Below are 19,057 nucleotides of genomic sequence, written 5' to 3' on the forward strand. Positions count from 1 at the left end.
GTTTGGCCAACAAAAATAAAAAAGAGTGATACCTCACACAACTAACACACAATCTTTGTGCCTCACCGACAACTCAGTCAGCGTTCAAATCGAAGAAATAAAACATTTTAGCTAGTAATGATGTTATTGGAACACTAACAAAGTTAGCAGTTAAATTAAAGAACGAGTCACCATCCCAGTAAACAAATTACAGACTTTATAAACAAGTTGTGGAAACATGAATCAATTTAAGTGGACACCGACTTAAACAAGTTGAAAAACGTATTCGGGTGTTACCATTTAGTGGTCAATTGTACGGAATATGTACTTCACTGTGCAACCTACTAGTAAAAGTCTCAATCAATCAATCCCGACACATTGGCCGCTGCACGGTTACTCTGTCCCAGCAGCTGACGGAAGGACGCTAGTTGCTCGTTCAAAATTAAACTGCAACATCAAATATTGTTCTCCTCCAACAGCATTGCGCTTTTAATCTCACACCGAGACTCCTCGGAAGTAGAAGCGATTGAAATGAAGTGAAACAAAGTGGTCGGCTCCATTAGCTCTGAGGGAACATTTTCAAAGCAAAATCCATAAAGTCGCCGCCATGTTTCCCGAGCCAAAGGGCTCTAGTACGCATGGAAGTAAGCAGTTGCCTAAAATGCATTAATAAATGAGGTTTTTTTTGGTAATTAAAAATTTTAATGGTATTACTAACCGTCTGGAATTTTACCGCTGTCTATCATTATGCCGTTTATCGTTACATCCCTAGTCCATTAACAAGCAAAAAGTCAAGGGCGGTCACGGCATGTTCTTGCTGTCGATGCTGGTCAATTTTTTAGGGCATTACGGCAATTGACAAGGGCAAATAGATAGCCCAGCCCTTGGCCAAATTCTTTTAACCCAGTGTGGCCCCCGAGTCAAAAAGTTTGCGGACCCTTGGTGTACATATACATTATTATTTTATTTTTTTTCAGCGTGTGTTCTATGTATAGTACACTAAGTACACATTCCGAGTATACACACTCCAGTAAAGTAGGTGGCAGTATGCACTTAACGTTGATTGCGAGCCACTATAAAAAAAAGGAAGAACAAATACAATTTCCAATGAGCGGGAGGCAACAATGATATAAAAAAAAAGATCAGGAAGTGGAAACATGGAACCTAACAATTAGACCAAGGGTGTCAAACTAATTTTAGCTCAGGGGCCGCATGGAGGAAAATCTATTCCCACACGGGCCAGACTAGTAAAATCATGGCATAATAACTTAAAAATAAAGACAACTTCAGATTGTTTTCTTTGTCTTACTTTGGCCAAAAATAGAATAATAACATTCAGAAAATTGACACATTACAAATGATCCTCGTGACTAAACACTTCAGGTTAGTTGACAATTCTGAGGGAAAAAAATGTGCAGTTTCAAAAACACTATGACGAACACCATGAACTTAGACATTATCTCAGTGATTTGACAAAGCCATTAAACTTTAAGCACTTCCTGTTTTGAATTCTTATGTTGGCAGTTCAGCATTAAAAACGTTTGGAAAAGCAATAGATTTTGTCCTCAAACCGCCACATTGGTGAAATCTGCATACTGCCACAACACATCATCATCATTCAAATATTACAACTATAAACAAAACAATTATCAAAATTACACCATAGCCGAAATCCAGGTAACATACCTACATACGTAACCAATGTGAACATGTTAGACTAAAGTATGAAATAAAACAGAACAAACACAACAAGTGTAGAAACACAAACATTTTACAATAGAGTCCAGGGTACGCGTGCATTAGTGATGGGTCCGGCAACACCGATGCATCGGCGCATGCGTCGAGCTCATAGAGCAAAACCCTGTGTCGGTGCGTGTACCGCTTTTAGAAAGTCACGTGACCGATCATGAGCTGTTTTGGTCACGTGACCGATACGCGAACTGTGTCGCACTGACGCCTCCTCTGTGCCCTGTGAGCGGGTCTTTTCTACAGCCGGAGAAATAATAACTAAGAAGAGAAATCGTCTAAAATGTAATATGTCGGAAAAACTTTTTTTTTTTTTTATTAAAAAAAATGTGTAAAAAAAATAAAATTAAAAAAATTCCCAGTCCACAATCATCCACAACACGTTCTATTACATTTCCATGTTATGATAAAAGTTCACATTATTTATTGACTGTATCTAAAAAAGATACAAATATATTTTTATTTAAATGAAGATATGAAATAATCCTAAATGAAATACAATGACTTGGTTTATATTATTGTATATACTAGGGCAGGGGTCACCAACGCGGTGCCCGCGGTCACCAGGTAGCCCGTAAGGACCAGATGAGTCGCCCGCTGGCCTGTTCTAAAAATAGCTCAAAGAGCAGCACTTACCAGTGAGCTGCCTCTATTTTTTAAATTGTATTTATTTACTAGCAAGCTGGTCTCGCTTAGCTCGACATTTTTAATTCTAAAAGAGACAAAACTCAAATAGAATTTGAAAATCCAAGAAAATATTCTAAAGACTTGGTCTTCACTTGGAATAAGCGGTAGAAAATGGATGGATGGATGGGTCTTCACTTGTTTAAATAAATTCATTTATTTTTTACTTTGCTTCTTATTACTTTTAGAAATACAATTTTAGAGAAAAAATACAACCTTAAAAATGATTTTAGGATTTTTAAACAAATATACCTTTTTACCTTTTAAATTTCTTCCTCTTCTTTCCTGACAATTTAAATCAATGTTCAAGTAAATGTATTTATTTTTTATTGTAAAGAATAATAAATATTTTAGCTTCTGTTTTTTCGACGAAGAATATTTGTGAAATATTTCTTCAAACTTACTATGATTAAAATTCAAAAAAATTATTCTGGCAAATCTAGAAAATCTGTAGAATCAAATTTAAATCTTATTTCAAAGTATTTTGAATTTCTTTTAAAATTTTTGTTCTGGAAAATCTAGAAGAAATACTGATTTGTCTTTGTTAGAAATATAGCTTGGTCCAATTTGTTAAATATTCTAACAAAGTGCAGATTGGATTTTAACCAATTTAAAACATGTCATCAAAATTCTAAAATGTATCTTAATCAGGAAAAATTACTAATGATGTTCCATAAATTATTTTTTTTAATTTTTTCAAAAAGATTCAAATAAGCTAGTTTTTCTCTTCTTTTTGTCGGTTGAATTTTGAATTATAAAGAGTCGAAATTGAAGATAAACTATGTTTCAAAATTTTATTTTAAATTTTTTCTTGTTTTCTCCTCTTTTAAACCGTTCAATTAAGTGTTTTTTTCATCATTTATTCTCTACAAAAAACCTTCCGTAAAAGGAAAAAAAAATGTACGACGGAATGACAGACAGAAATACCCATTTTTTTATATATATAAATGTATTTATTTAGCTATTCTTGTTTAAATCACACTTATGTGTAACTTACAAATGACAATATATTTATTTATTTAAGTGTGTATCAAACTGGTAGCCCTTCGCATTAATCAGTACCCAAGAAGTAGTTTTTGGTTTCAAAAAGGTTGGTGACCCCTGTACTAGGGCATAAAATCAGTGTCAGTTGAGTCGGTCCATAGGTTGCCTGTAGGGATTTTTAATGTCCAGCAGATGTCAGTATTTAGTGACACAGTATCGACACAGTATCAATACAGTTTTGCAATGTGTTGAAACGCTTCATGACGCCTCATCAACCCATCACTAGCGTGCATTCAAACAATTGCGAACGCTGCACGAAACTCTAACTACAAAGATGATAGCAACGTTGACTTAAGTTTTTGCATCTTACCGTTTCATTATTTTATCGGTAGAGTGAATAATTTACAATGAAAGAAGGTACTGTGCCAGCCACAACAGGAGCAGCTGAGTGCTTGCACCTGTGCTGATTGGAGTTGCTGCAGCCAATCCAGAGAGCTCTTAATATCAGCTGACAGTCATCTTTAATCATCCATGTCATGTGTGAAGTGGTTGCTTATTGCTTTTGCGCCATCCAGTGGACACATTTAGAACAGCACTTTCTTTCATTAAAAAAATGCAGCTCATTTTTATACTTGGCAAACACATCTTGCAGGCTGTATTAAACCTCGGGCCGTATGTTTGACGCCCCTGAATTACACTGTAATCAATGATTAGTTTTTCATTATAATGAAGTACAGCTAAATATATTTGTCTGAATGGCTCTGAGCAAATGAATTATTTCGAAATGATCACGCCATCGTAAAGTAATCACATCCAGTTTATCGTACCATTGCGTATTAAGATGCTGCATTATTTATTCTCGTAAATGAGGCAGGTGGAGATTAATAGTTTACAGCGCAGAACAGTTTTGGATCAAATGGGACGGCGTGGCGCAGTGGAAGAGTGGCCGTGCGCGACCCGAGGGTCCCTGGTTCAATCCCCACCTAGTACCAACCTCGTCATGTCCGTTGTGTCCTGAGCAAGACACTTCACCCTTGCTCCTGATGGGTGCTGGTAGCGCCTTGCATGGCAGCTCCCTCCATCAGTGTGTGAATGTGTGTGTGAATGGGTAAATGTGGAAGTAGTGTCAAAGCGCTTTGAGTACCTTGAAGGTAGAAAAGCGCTATACAAGTACAACCCATTTATCATTTATAAATGGACTGAGTTGAGACTACAGTACTTGAATCTTGCTTGTCAAACATTCTTTTAATGTGTGATATATTCTATGCAGGAAAAAGTCGTCCCAAATGAAGAATTGCGTACCAACAAGTAAGTGGATTTCTCTCTGACTTGATGTATTTTTGTTTGTGGTGTTAACAACAAGTTGTGTTGTGTTGTGTGTCTAACAGGTTGTCAGAGTTTCCAGGTTAAAAGTCTCGCCTGCTCTTCATCAGCGCTCATCTCCTACCCTCTAGAAAGAAATATCCATGACCGGCTACCAAGCCCTCCTCTCCATGGTGAGAATTGTATCACTGACATGCAGCTCATCCTCATTTCATGCTTCTTTAGTACTTTTTAGTTGCCCATTCAGATTTTACTGGCCTTCTTTGTTTTTCCCCTGGACTGTCATGGTGGGCTTCTCAGCTCTCTCCATGGGCTGTCCATTCTTTGCCCATCACCCAGTCACTGTACAAACATTCCTGTCTGCCTCCCTGAAAGGGACTCTTTAATTGGACCTCGATAAAAGCTGCGCCCGCCTCCCACCAGTCCTTTCTCGGCCTCCCCACCGGCCCCCCTTCTCCCAGAGAGGGGCCCCTTCACTGAGCGCCGCAGTGATAAACAGGACAGAGGGGCTGCGCTAAGACAAAAGAGCGTCGGGCGCTGAGTTCCTAATTAAAAGAGGACTGAGGACAGTGAGGCAGTGAAGGAGGATGCAGGCCACAAACACGCTGAAGAGCAAAAATGCTGCTCTCATCTTACGTGCCGGCGAGACTTCAAATGAAAGTTTTTTTGTTTTTTTAAAGGAAAAACAAAATATTTAAATATAAACATTTTTATTAAAACTAAAAATATATTTATTAACTGTGCAATATTTTAACATTCTTAATGGAAGAAGCACTTTATCAGAAAAATAAATAAAAGTTAAAAGTACCAATGATTGTCACACACACACTAGGTGTGGTGAAATTTGTCCTCTGCATATGACCCATCCCCTTGTTCACCCCCTGAGAGGTGAGGGGAGCAGTGAGCAGCAGCAGTGGCTGCGCCCGGGAATCATTTTGGTGATTTAACCCCCAATTCCAACCCAAATAAACATTATTGGCCGAAATAGATGATATAAAGGATATTAATTTGGCCAAAGATAGTTTTTAATACTATTGTTATATCGTGATAATTCATGTTGATGACACATTTGAGCTATGTCCAGCAAATTTGACAGCGACAAGCGAACGAACGCATCCTCAACCACTGTAGAATTCTAACAGGCTACTTCTAAATCACTACTCCTCGACTCCACGGCAGCAAATAAACGACATTTCTTACAAGGGAAGTGAATTATATTTATATAGCGCTTTTTCTCTAGTGACTCAAAGAGGTTTACATAGTAAAACCCAATATCTGCATCTTTAAGTTGCATTGAAATCAGTGTGGGTGGCATTGGCAGCAGGTGGGTAGAATCTTGCCCAAGGACAGTGAATAGGACGGTGGAACTAGGAATCGAACCTGGAACCCTCAAGTTGCTGGCACGGCTGCTCTACCAACCGAGCCACGCCGCCCCACGTAACATTATCACTGGAGTACAAGGAGTAGCTAAACATGTTACACTACACAACATAGGAGGATATGCTAACTACAAGTTAGCGTTCTTCAATGAAAAGAGAAGTGGACGGATCGATACAAATATCGACAATAACGATGTGTATCAGTATATGGTTGATACTATTTATTGATTTTTTTTTTTTTGGCAAAAAATAATTTTTGTTTTTTGTTTATAAACTCAGGAAGTAAGTCTCTGGACACAGGCAGGCTTTAAAGGGGAACTGCACTTTTTGGGGATGTTTGCCTATCGTTCACAATCCTTACGAGAGACAAAAAGACAAAAGTTTTCTTGTTTTGTTTTTGCATTGTAACTTGTAAAAATTGTCTTGTACTAGGTGGCTAGCAATGCAGCTAAAAGGAGCAATCCATTCTGCCTCTAAATCATTTTAAAAATGCATTCAAAAACCGTCAACAATACTTCATTTACGTTCCGTAACCTGTATTGAATTTGAATTTGAAGTATTTATTTCAAACCTGCACAATACAACAACACACATTTTTTTTTACATTTTGGCAGAGACATTTATGCAAGGCTTGAAAAGGGATTGGATGAAGCAATTGCTTATAATATCCCAACCCCTCTCACTCACTCCACATTTAACATAAAAAATATAATACAAGAACAATACTATACAAACAAAAACAAGAAAAACTCTATAATAACCAAACTGGAGCGACTTTGTTATTGTACGAGCAAACACTGAGGAACTCTTTTTTTTTTCTTGCGCGGAACACATCGGCATGTTTCGGTATTACCCGTAATGTCATGTCTGTGTTGATCATGTTTTTGTTTGGCCATGTGCTGTCTGGTTTTGGACTCTTTTTCGTTCCTGCTTTTCACTCCCTTGTCTTGTTTCCATGGTTACCCATTAGTTTCACCTGTTCCACGTTTGGACTCATTGTGCACTCTTGTTTTGTCACCATAGCAACCATTAGTTTTCACCTGTCACGTCACGCACCTGTTTCACATTTTGAGTCACGCACCTGTTTTCGCTAATCATGTCTGTAATATTTAAGTTCATTGTTTTCAGTTTGTCTTTCTGGCGACATCATACCCCTGTCACACTCTGTTTACCTCTGCGCACTTCATGCCATGTCCAGGTAAGTTTTTTCGATTCATGCCACAGTTAGCGACTTTTGTTCATGTCCTTAGTTTTTTGCCCACGTGCAAGTATTTGTTTCATTTGTCAAGTTTGTACTTCCGCCTAGTTTGTTCTTTTTGTTATAGTAAAATTAAACATGTATTCACCTGCACGTCATATCTGGTCCAAATCTTTTGCACCTCGGGAGAACAAACCACGCCACAGTCCAAGTCTTGACAAATGAAACAAATACTTGCACGTGGGCAAAAAACTAAGGACATGAACAAAAGTCGTTAACTGTGGCATGAATCGAAAAAACTTACTTGGACATGGCATGAAGTGCGCAGAGGTAAACAGAGTGTGACAGGGGTATGATGTCGCCAGAAAGACAAACTGAAAACAATGAACTTAAATACTACAGACATAATTAGCGAAAACAGGTGCGCGACTCAAAATGTGAAACAGGTGCGTGACGTGACAGGTGAAAACTAATGGTTGCTATGGTGACAAAACAAGAGTGCACAATGAGTCCAAACGTGGAACAGGTGAAACTAATGGGTAACCATGGAAACAAGACAAGGGAGTGAAAAGCAGGAACTAAAAAGAGTCCAAAACCAGACAGCACATGGCCAAACAAAAACATGATCAACACAGACATGACACGTAAAAGCTAACAACGGAAAGAGATAAGCGTCTACAACAGCATGAAACGCGTTTGAGTTTGTAATGCACAACACAATGCAATAAGACACCAATCTGTACTGACTCAAAAACATGAACAATCATATTACAATATCTATAAAGTATTAGCCCACATTTCATGTTTTGTTTGGACACAGAAAGCCAGAAGAAGAGAAACGGATGTGATGTCATATGCAACCATCTTATGGCTGGGTTGCATATGACATCACATCCATCTGTCTTCTTCGCGGCTCAGTTCACACGATGGTCAAGCAACTTGAGCGTAGCATTAAAACAAGAGAGAGTAAATGTAGAGTTTGAGCAGAAAATGTCGTATTGCTGTTCTGTTCTTGGGTGTTCCAGTCGTTCAAAAAGAGAGATGGGAAAGAGCTTACATAGAGTCCCGAAAGAAGTGGTTCATAAAGGAAATAAAGTCAGAAAAAAATGAAAGTGCGTTGAAGGAAATGGCTCTTAAACTATCTCTTTCATCATCTTGTGGAATACAATCGGATCGCTTGTGTCTGCAGCAATCACTTTGTAAAATGTTTGTTTGAACATTTGAAACTTTCTGTGATGTAATCGAGCTTATTCTCTACTACATTAGTAGTGTTTGAGAGCAGAACTAAACGTAGGAAAAGGACAATAGATCATTTTAGTTTGTGTTCTTTTGTGGTTGCTATGCTTAAATATAATTACTAAGACCTGGTTGTGAAAATAAACTAAAGTTGTGTTAAATCCTAGTAATAAATATTGTGATTGTTGGTCCAATCTACTTTTCATTGTCCATTTTCATAATAGAAACTAAAAGCTTAAGTTGTTGTTGTTGTTGTGCAGGAAAGCCAAGTGCTTTATTCGATACGGATGACCACATTATAATGTCTTTGGTGATAATTGCTGGCATCTAGAAAATATCCTTAATAGTAATAATAAACTAGATGATTAAATCTCTCCTAGGCTGAACAACATATACTGAATCTTGATATCGCTAGCAAACATTGCTGAACAACAGGGACATCCATAGCTAAATAATGTGACAAAATATGAACTTTACATTATAAAACAACTGCAGACAGGAATTGCAGATGACAGACTAATATTTGAAGCAGGAAATCAACTGCAAATAAACGTATCTTTATTGTGATTAGCGCCACGATCACAGAAGTACAGCACTCGTTATGTCCATCAAATTCGTTATTTAGCGATGCATGAATAAGTCCAACTTTGTTTTTCATGGCGTCATGCTTAATTTGTGGAGCCCTCTAGATGTAAAGACATGATGTGCCTCCAATCTTTTTCTTCTCTAAATACTGTGAGTGTCAAATGAAGTGAAGTTGTGGTGAGCAGTAACGTATTGGTGATGACAAATAGTTTAAATCTTAAAAAAAAAAAAAAATTCTTAAGAGTGTATAAATATTTTTTTCATGATCGCTTATATTGCCTCTAAACCTGTAAAAATACACCAAATCTGCACTGATGCAGGTAAATAAACAGTAGCCTAAAGGGACTGTAGACCATGGCCTGGAACCTGAAAGTGCCTCGAGGTCACGTGATTCCATCCCAGCTATTCTTAACACTGTATGTGTTAAATAAATCAGTGAAAGGAAGATATAAACGTAAAAATTAGATGTTGACACGTACAAAGAAAATTGTAACTTTGTTTTCTGTTTTTTTAGACTATGACCAACCAGTAAAGATGGGCTCTACATTCCGCCCACCTTCAGACGAGGGCTACACCGTCCCCTTCACGTTCAACCATTACGACTCTCCCGTCAACCTTCCAGAGTACGCCGAGCCGCTGCCCCCGGAGCCCGAATATGCGACACCATTCAGTGAGCAGGACAGCAACACACGAGGGCGCGTCATGTTGGCGTCGACCGGCAGCACGGGCACGTATGATTGCCCCGCCCACAGGATGCTCCACAACGGCTACTGCACACCCGCCTCTCATGCAAACGGAGCACGCCCTGCTAGTGTCGACATATACGCTGAGCCCAAGTCATGTGACTCCTTACTGCACCAGAAGCCTTTGTGATGGAACACACAGCTCACTGCGAACCACAGCAGAGCGCCGTGTTCCGTCAATGAAGTACCCCAACGTTGAGAGGATCATACAAAAGTACACAATGTTGACTGAATATTTTCTTTGTCCCATGTCTTTTTTATTGAGTCAATGTTTTGCACTTTCAGAAAATGTATTACAGACGAATGGAAAACAGCAAATGATGTTGTCATGACAACATATAATATTTACAACTTGAAAATGTGTTGAGCTACAGTGATGGGTTTAATACTGCAATGGCTACAAGCTACCACTGGGTGGCTCTAGTTAGTTGTAAACATCTAACAATAACAACGGGTATATTCATAACGGTTATATTATATAAAATGTTATCACACATAAAAGGCACAATGGCTATGTTGTTGTTGTGATTAGGAGGAGAATAAACACTGATGATTGTGTACCTAACAAAGACATCGAAAGATTGTAGCACCTTAGATTCTGTGCGTATACAAACCCCAAAACCAGTGAAGTTGGCACGTTGTGTAATTCGTAAATAAAAACAGAATACAATGATTTGCAAATCCTTTTCAACCTGTATAATATTGAATAGACTGCAAAGACAAGATATTTAACGTTCGAACTGGTAAACTTTTGTTATTTTTTGCAAATATTAGCTCATTTGGAATTTGATGCCTGCAACATGTTTCAATAAAGCTGGCACAAGTGGCAAAAAAGTTGAGGAATGCTCATCAAACACTTATTTGGAACATCCCACAGGTGAGCAGGCTAATTGGGAACAGGTGGGTGCCATGATTGGGTATAAAAGCAAGTTCCATGAAATGCTCAGTCATTCACAAACAAAGTTGGGGTGAGGGTCACCACTTTGTGAACAAATGCATGAGCAAATTGTCCAACAGTTTAAGAACAACATTTCTCAAGAAGCTATTGCAAAGAATTTAGGGCTTTCACCATCTACAGTCCGTAATATCATCAAAAGGTTCAGAGAATCTGGAGAAATCACTGCACGTAAGCGGCAATGCTCGTGACCTTCAATCCCTCAGGCGGTACTGCATCAAAAACATCAGTGTGTAAAGGATATCACCACGTGGGCTGAGGAACATTTCAGAAAACCATTGTCGGTAACTACAGTTTGTCGCTACATCTGTAAGTGCAAGTTAAAACTCTACTATGCAAAGCCAAAGCCATTTATCAACAACACCCAAAAACGCCGCCGGTTTTTGCTGGGCCCGAGCTCATCTAAGATGAACTGATACAAAGTGTAAAAGTGTTCTGTGATCTGACGAGTCCACATTTCAAATTGTTTTTGGAAACTGTGGACGTCGTGTCCTCCGGACCAAAGAGGAAAAGAACCATCCGGATTGTTATAGGCGCAAAGTTGAAAAGCCAGCATCTGTGATGGTATGGGGGTGTATTAGTGCCCAAGACATGGGTAACTTACACATCTGTGAAGGCACCATAAATGCTGAAAGGTACATACAGGTTTTGGAGCAACATTTGTTGCAATCCAAGCAACGTCTTTTTCATGGACGCCCCTGCTTATTTCAGCAAAACAATGCCAAGCCATATTCTGCACGTGTTACAACACCGTGGCTTCACAGTAAAAGTTTGCGGGTACTAGACTGGCCTTCCTGTAGTCCAGACCTGTCTCCCATTAAAAATGTGTGCCGCATTATGAAGCGTAAAATACGACAACGGAGACCCCGGACTGTTGAACAAAACAATTCTAAGTCCATGATTATTTGTTTCTCAGTTCGAACAATAAGTATCTTGTCTTTGCAGTCTATTCAATTGAATATAAGTTGAGAAGGAATTGCAAATCATTGAATTCTGGTTTTATTTACGATTTACACAACATGCCAACTTCACTGGTTTTGGGTTTTGTATAAACAAAGGAAGTTTATTCTTATTCATATGAATTGAATTATGTTTTAATACTGGGGATGTTCTTAAATGACTTAGACATGTAAAATGCTCATTTTAAAAAGTAATATATATTTCATGTTATTGAAGCTATTAATTATTTTTGCAAATGTACTTACTGTACATACTGGATTGGCAAGCCCTTTTTTGTTAAAGCCATATTTGCTCCATCGACAAAAGGGTTCAACATTCTCCACCGTTTTAGGCACGATGAATGTTGTCTGAACGTGTATCTGTGTTGGCCCTGCGATGAGGTGGCGACTTGTCCAGGGTGTACCCTGTCTTCCGCCCGAGTGCAGCTGGGATAGGCTCCAGCACCCCCCGTGACCCGGAGAGGGACAGGCGGTAGAAAATGAAGGGATGAATGGAAATCCATTTTATAATGTGATTGTTCAGAAAACTGATCAAGGAATCTATACTTCCTGCTCACAGTTTTAAGTTTTAAGTAGGAGGATAGTATAATATAGGCTCCAGTGCCCCCCGCCACCCCGAAGGGAATAAGCGATAGAAAATGGATGGATGGATAGTATAACCAACTACTGTTGCATCAATACAGTTTGAGTTTTTGGACCTCATTAGCTTGTGAAGTTTTCCTTAATGAATGGTCCAATGATGAATCCGGAGCGTGTTTGGGCTTGAAACATTAATAAATTAACAATGTCATCAATATCAGTATATATCAATAATTAAGCTAGGCTCCAGAAGATGAGCTTGAGAAAAATCTAGAAAAAAAGTCAAAGTGTAGTGATGAAAAATGAATGCAAATGTACATCGTCTCTACAATGAGTGTACACATGTTGTTGTTGGTGAGTGGGTGAGACCCTCTGAAGTGAGGCTGACTGTGCCACACTTAGAAGACCCCCAACTTTAAATATCCGTAAAATATGTTTGTTAGTTTAAACAATAGTGACTCGGATTTCTTCTCCATTGTCGCGTGCGATTCCCTCATTTATGCTTCCTTCTTTCGCCACTCCCTCCTCAGCGAAGTAGTGGACCTGACTCTGGTGTCGGTTCCTGGAGGGAGCGTCCTTAAAACGCAGCCCACAGTCCTCGCAGGCGTACACCAGCCCCTCTCGGTTCCTGTCCGGGTTCTCGCCGTCAGACTGCGGCTTGCTAGCGGCGAGCAGGGTGAAGCCGGACAGAGCGTTGCCGTCGGGTCTGGCGGGTGCGTGCAGACTCGCAGGCGGGCGTCCTCTTGCCCCTTCTGGTCCCGACTGTTCCGGAGGGAGACCGTGGACTGTGGTGTTGTGGAAGCGGATGCCAGAGCGATTGGAGAAGGCTTTTCCACAGATGGTACAGACGAAGGGTTTCTCTCCTGTGTGGATGCGAGTGTGAATCTTCAGCGCTCCTGATTGGGTGAAACACTTACCACAATGACTACAGCGGTAAGGTTTCTCCCCCGTGTGAGTCCGCTGGTGGGCTCGGAACCCGGCCAAGTGTGGGAAGCCCCTGCCGCAGAAGCCGCAGGTGTAAGGTCTCTCCCCCGTGTGGATGCGCCTGTGGATCTTGAGTGCGCCCGACTGGCTGAACCCTTTGCCGCATTCGGCGCAGCTGTAGGGCCGAGCGCCGGTGTGCACGTTGAGGTGGATGCGCAGGTTGCTGTGCGAGTTGAAGGTCCTCCCGCACTGCAGGCACAGAAACCCGCAGGGCTTGTTGGCGTGCTCGGCGAGCTGGTGTTGGAGCAACTGGGAGGGTCTGGGGAAGGACGCGGCGCAATGCATGCAGGGATGCGCCGTGAAGCTCGCCAGGGGCCGGCCTCGCTCCTCCTGAAGCTGCCGGTGCAAAGACGCCAGGCAGGAGAAGGGAGCGGCGGCGAGCTGCTGGGGATGTGGCGGTCCCGACTGGGGGCGGGGCAGACAGGCGCCGATGGGACAGTGGTGGCGGTGGAAGTGATGATGAGTGCGAGACAAGGCGGCGTCTCGCTCGGCGTCTCTGTTCAGCAGCTGGCTGTGGCGATAACACAGGCAGGGGAAGATGGAGGAGATGTGGCCCAGGGAGGTCTGCCTGGACGGGGGAGAGTCTGACGCGCTCCTGCTGCTCGCTTCGCTGGAGCCATCGGGTGACGTCATCGGACTGACGCCGTCTTTGGAGGCACACGTGACTCCTTGCGTGGCCTTTAAAGAGAGAGGGCAGCCCGGGCAGGTGCAGACATGGCGCACATCTGCCCGACATGAAGCTGGTTATTCTCCTGCAGAACTTCAATGTTTGACTCTTGTCAGAAAGACGCTTACCGTCCCTGGCCTTACATTTCCTCTGTGCGGCTTCCGTCCTGTCCTGCACAGGCTGAGCGAGCGCGTCCGCTCCTAACATGCTCCACACGTTGGCCACGTCCATCTGCTCCTTGGTGCTGGAGGAGATGATCTCTCCGACGAAAGGATGCATGTCCATCCAGGAGCTGTGATCAGGCTGCAGGACGCACCAGAGACACGTCAACTGCACAATCAACAATAAGTGACGCTAGCAACAAACTACTTACGATGTCGCTGCTCTTGTCCTTGTCCATTTATACAAACAAACACCTTTCGCTCAAGGCCGTCGAGTTTATTTGAAATTATATTCGATTAAACATATATTTAAAGGTCAAAATATGTCCGCTTTCGTAGTCTTTATTTTGCGAATGGAAGCTCAGGGCGAGCTAGCCAAGGTAGCACTTCCGGGTTTTTAATCACGTGAACGGAAGTATGTTTTTTTTGTTTTTTTTGCAGGAGACAAAACATTTCTTGCTGCATTTGTTTTATTACATCATGGTTTGCTTTAACAGCACGGTGCAGTGCTCGTGCCTCACAATAAGAGGGTCCTGGGTTCGATTCCCGGGCTAGGGGGCTTTCTGTGTGGAGTTTGCATGTTCTCCACGTGACTGCGTGGGTTCCCTCCCACCTCCAAAAACATGCACCTGGGGATAGGTTGATTGGCAACACTAAATGGTCCCTAGTGTGTGAATGTTGTTTGTCTATCTGTGTTGACCCTGCGATGAGGTAGCGACTTGTCCAGGGTGTACCCCGCCTTTCGCCCGTGTGCAGCTGAGATAGGCTCCAGCACCCCTAAAAGGGACAAGTGGCAGACATGGATTTGTTTTAAATGATTAAGTATACACCTTTCTCACTGTCTTGTATTTTTTGTACCAAAATGTAATAATGTAAATATTACTCAAAATTAGATTGAAATAATAAAGGAAATTATCAATTTAATAATCCATTTGTAAAACATGTTGAATACTCTTAACTATTTCATGATCAATTTGTAGCACTTCCGGTTTTTTTGCACAAGACCAACAAGTTCATAATGCATTTTATATTAGTTCTGATTTACTTTGAATGAGTATAATTATACACACACACACATACATATATAAATATATATATATATATATATATACACATATACAAATATGCATATATACCCATTATGTATATGTATATACCCATTATATATATATATATATACACACACACAGGTAAAAGCCAGTAAATTAGAATATTTTGAAAAACTTGATTTATTTCAGTAATTGCATTCAAAAGGTGTAACTTGTACATTATATTTATTCATTGCACACAGACTGATGCATTCAAATGTTTATTTCATTTAATTTTGATGATTTGAAGTGGTCGATCTACGTTCCCATCCTCACCTATGGTCAAGAGCTTTGGGTCATGACCGAAAGGACAAGATCACGGGTACAAGCGGCCGAAATGAGTTTCCTCCGCCGAGTGGCGGGGCTCTCCCTTAGAGATAGGGTGAGAAGCTCTGTCATTCGGAGGGAGCTCAAAGTAAAGCCGCTGCTCCTCCACATCGAGAGGAGCCAGATGAGGTGGTTCGGGCATCTGGTCAGGATGCCACCCGAACGCCTCCCTAGGAAGGTGTTTCGGGCACGTCCGACCGGTAGGAGGCCACGGGGAAGACCCAGGACACGCTGGGAAGACTATCTCTCCCGGCTGGCCTGGGAACGCCTCGGGATCCCCCGGGAGGAGCTGGACGAAGTGGCTGGGGAGAGGGAAGTCTGGGCTTCCCTGCTTAAGCTGCTGCCCCCGCGACCCGACCTCGGATAAGCGGAAGAAGATGGATGGATGGATGGATGGATTTGAAGTGGCAACAAATGAAAATCCAAAATTCCGTGTGTCACAAAATTAGAATATTACTTAAGGCTAATACAAAAAAGGGATTTTTAGAAATGTTGGCTAACTGAAAAGTATGAAAATGAAAAATATGAGCATGTACAATACTCAATACTTGGTTGGAGCTCCTTTTGCCTCAATTACTGCGTTAATGCGGCGTGGCATGGAGTCGATGAGTTTCTGGCACTGCTCAGGTGTTATGAGAGCCCAGGTTGCTCTGATAGTGGCCTTCAACTCTTCTGCGTTTTTGGGTCTGGCATTCTGCATCTTCCTTTTCACAATACCCCACAGATTTTCTATGGGGCTAAGGTCAGGGGAGTTGGCGGGCCAATTTAGAACAGAAATACCATGGTCCGTAAACCAGGCACGGGTAGATTTTGCGCTGTGTGCAGGCGCCAAGTCCTGTTGGAACTTGAAATCTCCATCTCCATAGAGCAGGTCAGCAGCAGGAAGCATGAAGTGCTCTAAAACTTGCTGGTAGACGCCTGCGTTGACCCTGGATCTCAGGAAACAGAGTGGACCGACACCAGCAGATGACATGGCACCCCAAACCTCGATGGTTTGGGTTGGTTTGGTTTGCATTTCCTTTGGAAATCGAGGTCCCAGAGTCTGGAGGAAGACAGGAGAGGCACAGGATCCACGTTGCCTGAAGTCTAGTGTAAAGTTTCCACCATCAGTGATGGTTTGGGGTGCCATGTCATCTGCTGGTGTCGGTCCACTCTGTTTCCTGAGATCCAGGGTCAACGCAGCCATCTACCAGCAAGTTTTAGAGCACTTCATGCTTCCTGCTGCTGACCTGCTCTATGGAGATGGAGATTTCAAGTTCCAACAGGACTTGGCGCCTGCACACAGCGCAAAATCTACCCGTGCCTGGTTTACGGACCATGGTATTTCTGTTCTAAATTGGCCCGCCAACTCCCCTGACCTTAGCCCCATAGAAAATCTGTGGGGTATTGTGAAAAGGAAGATGCAGAATGCCAGACCCAAAAACGCAGAAGAGTTGAAGGCCACTATCAGAGCAACCTGGGCTCTCATAACACCTGAGCAGTGCCAGAAACTCATCGACTCCATGCCACGCCGCATTAACGCAGTAATTGAGGCCAAAGGAGCTCCAACCAAGTATTAAGTATTGTACATGCTCATATTTTTCATTTTCATACTTTTCAGTTGGCCAACATTTCTAAAAATCCCTTTTTTGTATTAGCCTTAAGTAATATTCTAATTTTGTGACACACGGAATTTGGGATTTTCATTTGTTGCCACTTCAAATCATCAAAATTAAATGAAATAAACATTTGAATGCATCAGTCTGTGTGCAATGAATAAATATAATGTACAAGTTACACCTTTTGAATGCAATTACTGAAATAAATCAAGTTTTTCAAAATATTCTAATTTACTGGCTTTTACCTGTATATATATATATATACATACACACACACACACACACACACACACACACACATACATATATACAATTACAGACTCTCAGCTGTAATTTGAGAATATTCACATCCAAATTGGAGCAATATTTTTCACTGGACCAAAAGTAGTTGGACAATTGACTCAAAAGGCTCCAAAAAATAACAAGACTTCATGGGCTCTTCCCTTGTTAACCTATCATCAGCATCAGTCATGAGCAGGTCTGGAGTTGATTCCAGGTGTGGCATTTGCATTTGGAAGCGATTGCTGTGAACACAACATGCGGTCAAAAGAGCTCTCAATGAAGGTGAAACAGACCATCCTGAGGCTGAAAAAAGAAGAAATCTATCAGAGAGACAACATAAATGTTAGGAGGGGCCTAATTAAACAGTTTGGTACATTCTGAGAAAAAACGAGTGCACTGGTTGGCTGAGGAACTCAAAAAGGCCTGGACGTCCACAGAAGACAACAGTGCTGGATGAGCGCAGTATCCTTTCCATGGTGAAGAAAAAGTGAAGAACACTCTCCAGAAGGTATATGTATCAGTATCTAAGTCTACCATAAAGAGAAGACTTTATGAGAGAAAATATAAATTTTTCACCTCAAGGGGAAAACCATTATTCAGCCTCAAAATTAGAAAAGCCAGAATTGACTTTGCCAAAAAACACCTGAAGAACCCAACCCAATTCTGGAACAGCATTCATTAGACAGATGGGACTAAGATCAACCTGTACTAGAATGATGGGAAGAAGAATGTTTGGAGAAGGATTGGAACAGCTCATGATCTAAAGCACACCACATCTTCTGTAAAACATGGTGGATGCAGTTTAACTGCCCTGGCATGCATGTTTTCCAATAGCACTGGGTCACTTGTGTTTATTGATCATGTGACAAGAGACAGAAACAGTCGGATTAACTCTGAAGTGTATAAGGAATTATACTTTATATATATATATATATATATATGTGTGTATATATATATATATATAGTGTGTATTATACTTATATATATATATATATATATATATATATATATACGTATATATATACACATACATATATACACGTATATATGTATACATACATACATACATACATATATATATATATGTATACATATATATATATATATATATATATATATATATATATATATACATACATATATATATATATACACACACATATACACATATATATATACACATATGTATATACATAAATATATATACAGTATATACAAACCCCGTTTCCATATGAGTTGGGAAATTGTGTTAGATGTAAATATAAACGGTATACAATGATTTGCAAATCATTTTCAACCCATATTCAGTTGAATATGCTACAAAGACAACATATTTGATGTTCAAACTGATAAACTTTTTTTTTTTGCAAATAATCATTAACTTTAGAATTTGATGCCAGCAACACTTGACAAAGAAGTTGGGAAAGGTGGCAATAAATACTGATAAAGTTGAGGAATGCTCATCAAACACTTATTTGGAACATCCCACAGGTGAACAGGCAAATTGGGAACAGGTGGGTGCCATGATTGGGTATAAAAGTAGATTCCATGAAATTCTCAGTCATTCACAAACAAGGATGGGGCGAGGGTTACCACTTTG

The 19,057-nt window shown here is 40.8% G+C and overlaps 2 protein-coding genes across 4 annotated transcripts in view; one reads left to right on the forward strand and one right to left on the reverse strand.

Annotated features, from left to right (window-relative positions):
- LOC133599110 (discoidin, CUB and LCCL domain-containing protein 1) overlaps window positions 1–10,622 on the forward strand; it is a 30,570-nt gene extending 19,948 nt beyond the window's left edge. Inside the window, exons 13-15 of one of the 2 annotated variants that reach the window (XM_061951917.1) lie at window positions 4,664–4,701; window positions 4,782–4,889; window positions 9,629–10,622. In XM_061951917.1, the coding sequence (XP_061807901.1) occupies window positions 4,664–4,701; window positions 4,782–4,889; window positions 9,629–9,987 (505 nt within the window). In that variant the 3' untranslated portion in view covers window positions 9,988–10,622. The remainder of the gene's footprint in view (window positions 1–4,663; window positions 4,702–4,781; window positions 4,890–9,628) is intronic. The other variant, XM_061951926.1, reaches the window with a different exon arrangement.
- A 43-nt stretch (window positions 10,623–10,665) lies between these two features.
- On the reverse strand, window positions 10,666–14,764 carry LOC133599125 (uncharacterized). Of its 2 annotated transcripts, none has more exons than XM_061951946.1 (3): window positions 14,375–14,764; window positions 14,145–14,304; window positions 10,666–14,059 (listed from the first exon to the last, which is right to left on the reverse strand). In XM_061951946.1, the coding sequence occupies exons 1-3, from the start codon at window positions 14,399–14,401 to the stop codon at window positions 12,795–12,797; spliced, it is 1,452 nt and encodes a 483-aa protein (XP_061807930.1). In that variant the 5' UTR covers window positions 14,402–14,764; the 3' UTR covers window positions 10,666–12,794. The 2 variants fall into 2 exon arrangements, with proteins under 2 accessions (XP_061807930.1, XP_061807922.1); XM_061951938.1 differs by having other exon boundaries at window positions 14,130–14,304.
- Window positions 14,765–19,057: the final 4,293 nt, after the last annotated feature.

This window comes from Nerophis lumbriciformis, linkage group LG04 (genome assembly GCF_033978685.3).
Source record: "Nerophis lumbriciformis linkage group LG04, RoL_Nlum_v2.1, whole genome shotgun sequence".
Taxonomy (NCBI): domain Eukaryota; kingdom Metazoa; phylum Chordata; class Actinopteri; order Syngnathiformes; family Syngnathidae; genus Nerophis; species Nerophis lumbriciformis.

Coding starts and splice junctions, on each gene's coding strand:
- LOC133599125 (XM_061951938.1), bottom strand. CDS start 14,401: ATGGACAAGGACAAGAGCAGCGACATC. Junction 14,305..14,374: donor AGGACAAGAGCAGCGACATC/GTAAGTAGTTTG, acceptor TGCGTCCTGCAG/CCTGATCACAGCTCCTGGAT. Junction 14,060..14,129: donor GAAATGTAAGGCCAGGGACG/GTAAGCGTCTTT, acceptor CATGTCGGGCAG/ATGTGCGCCATGTCTGCACC.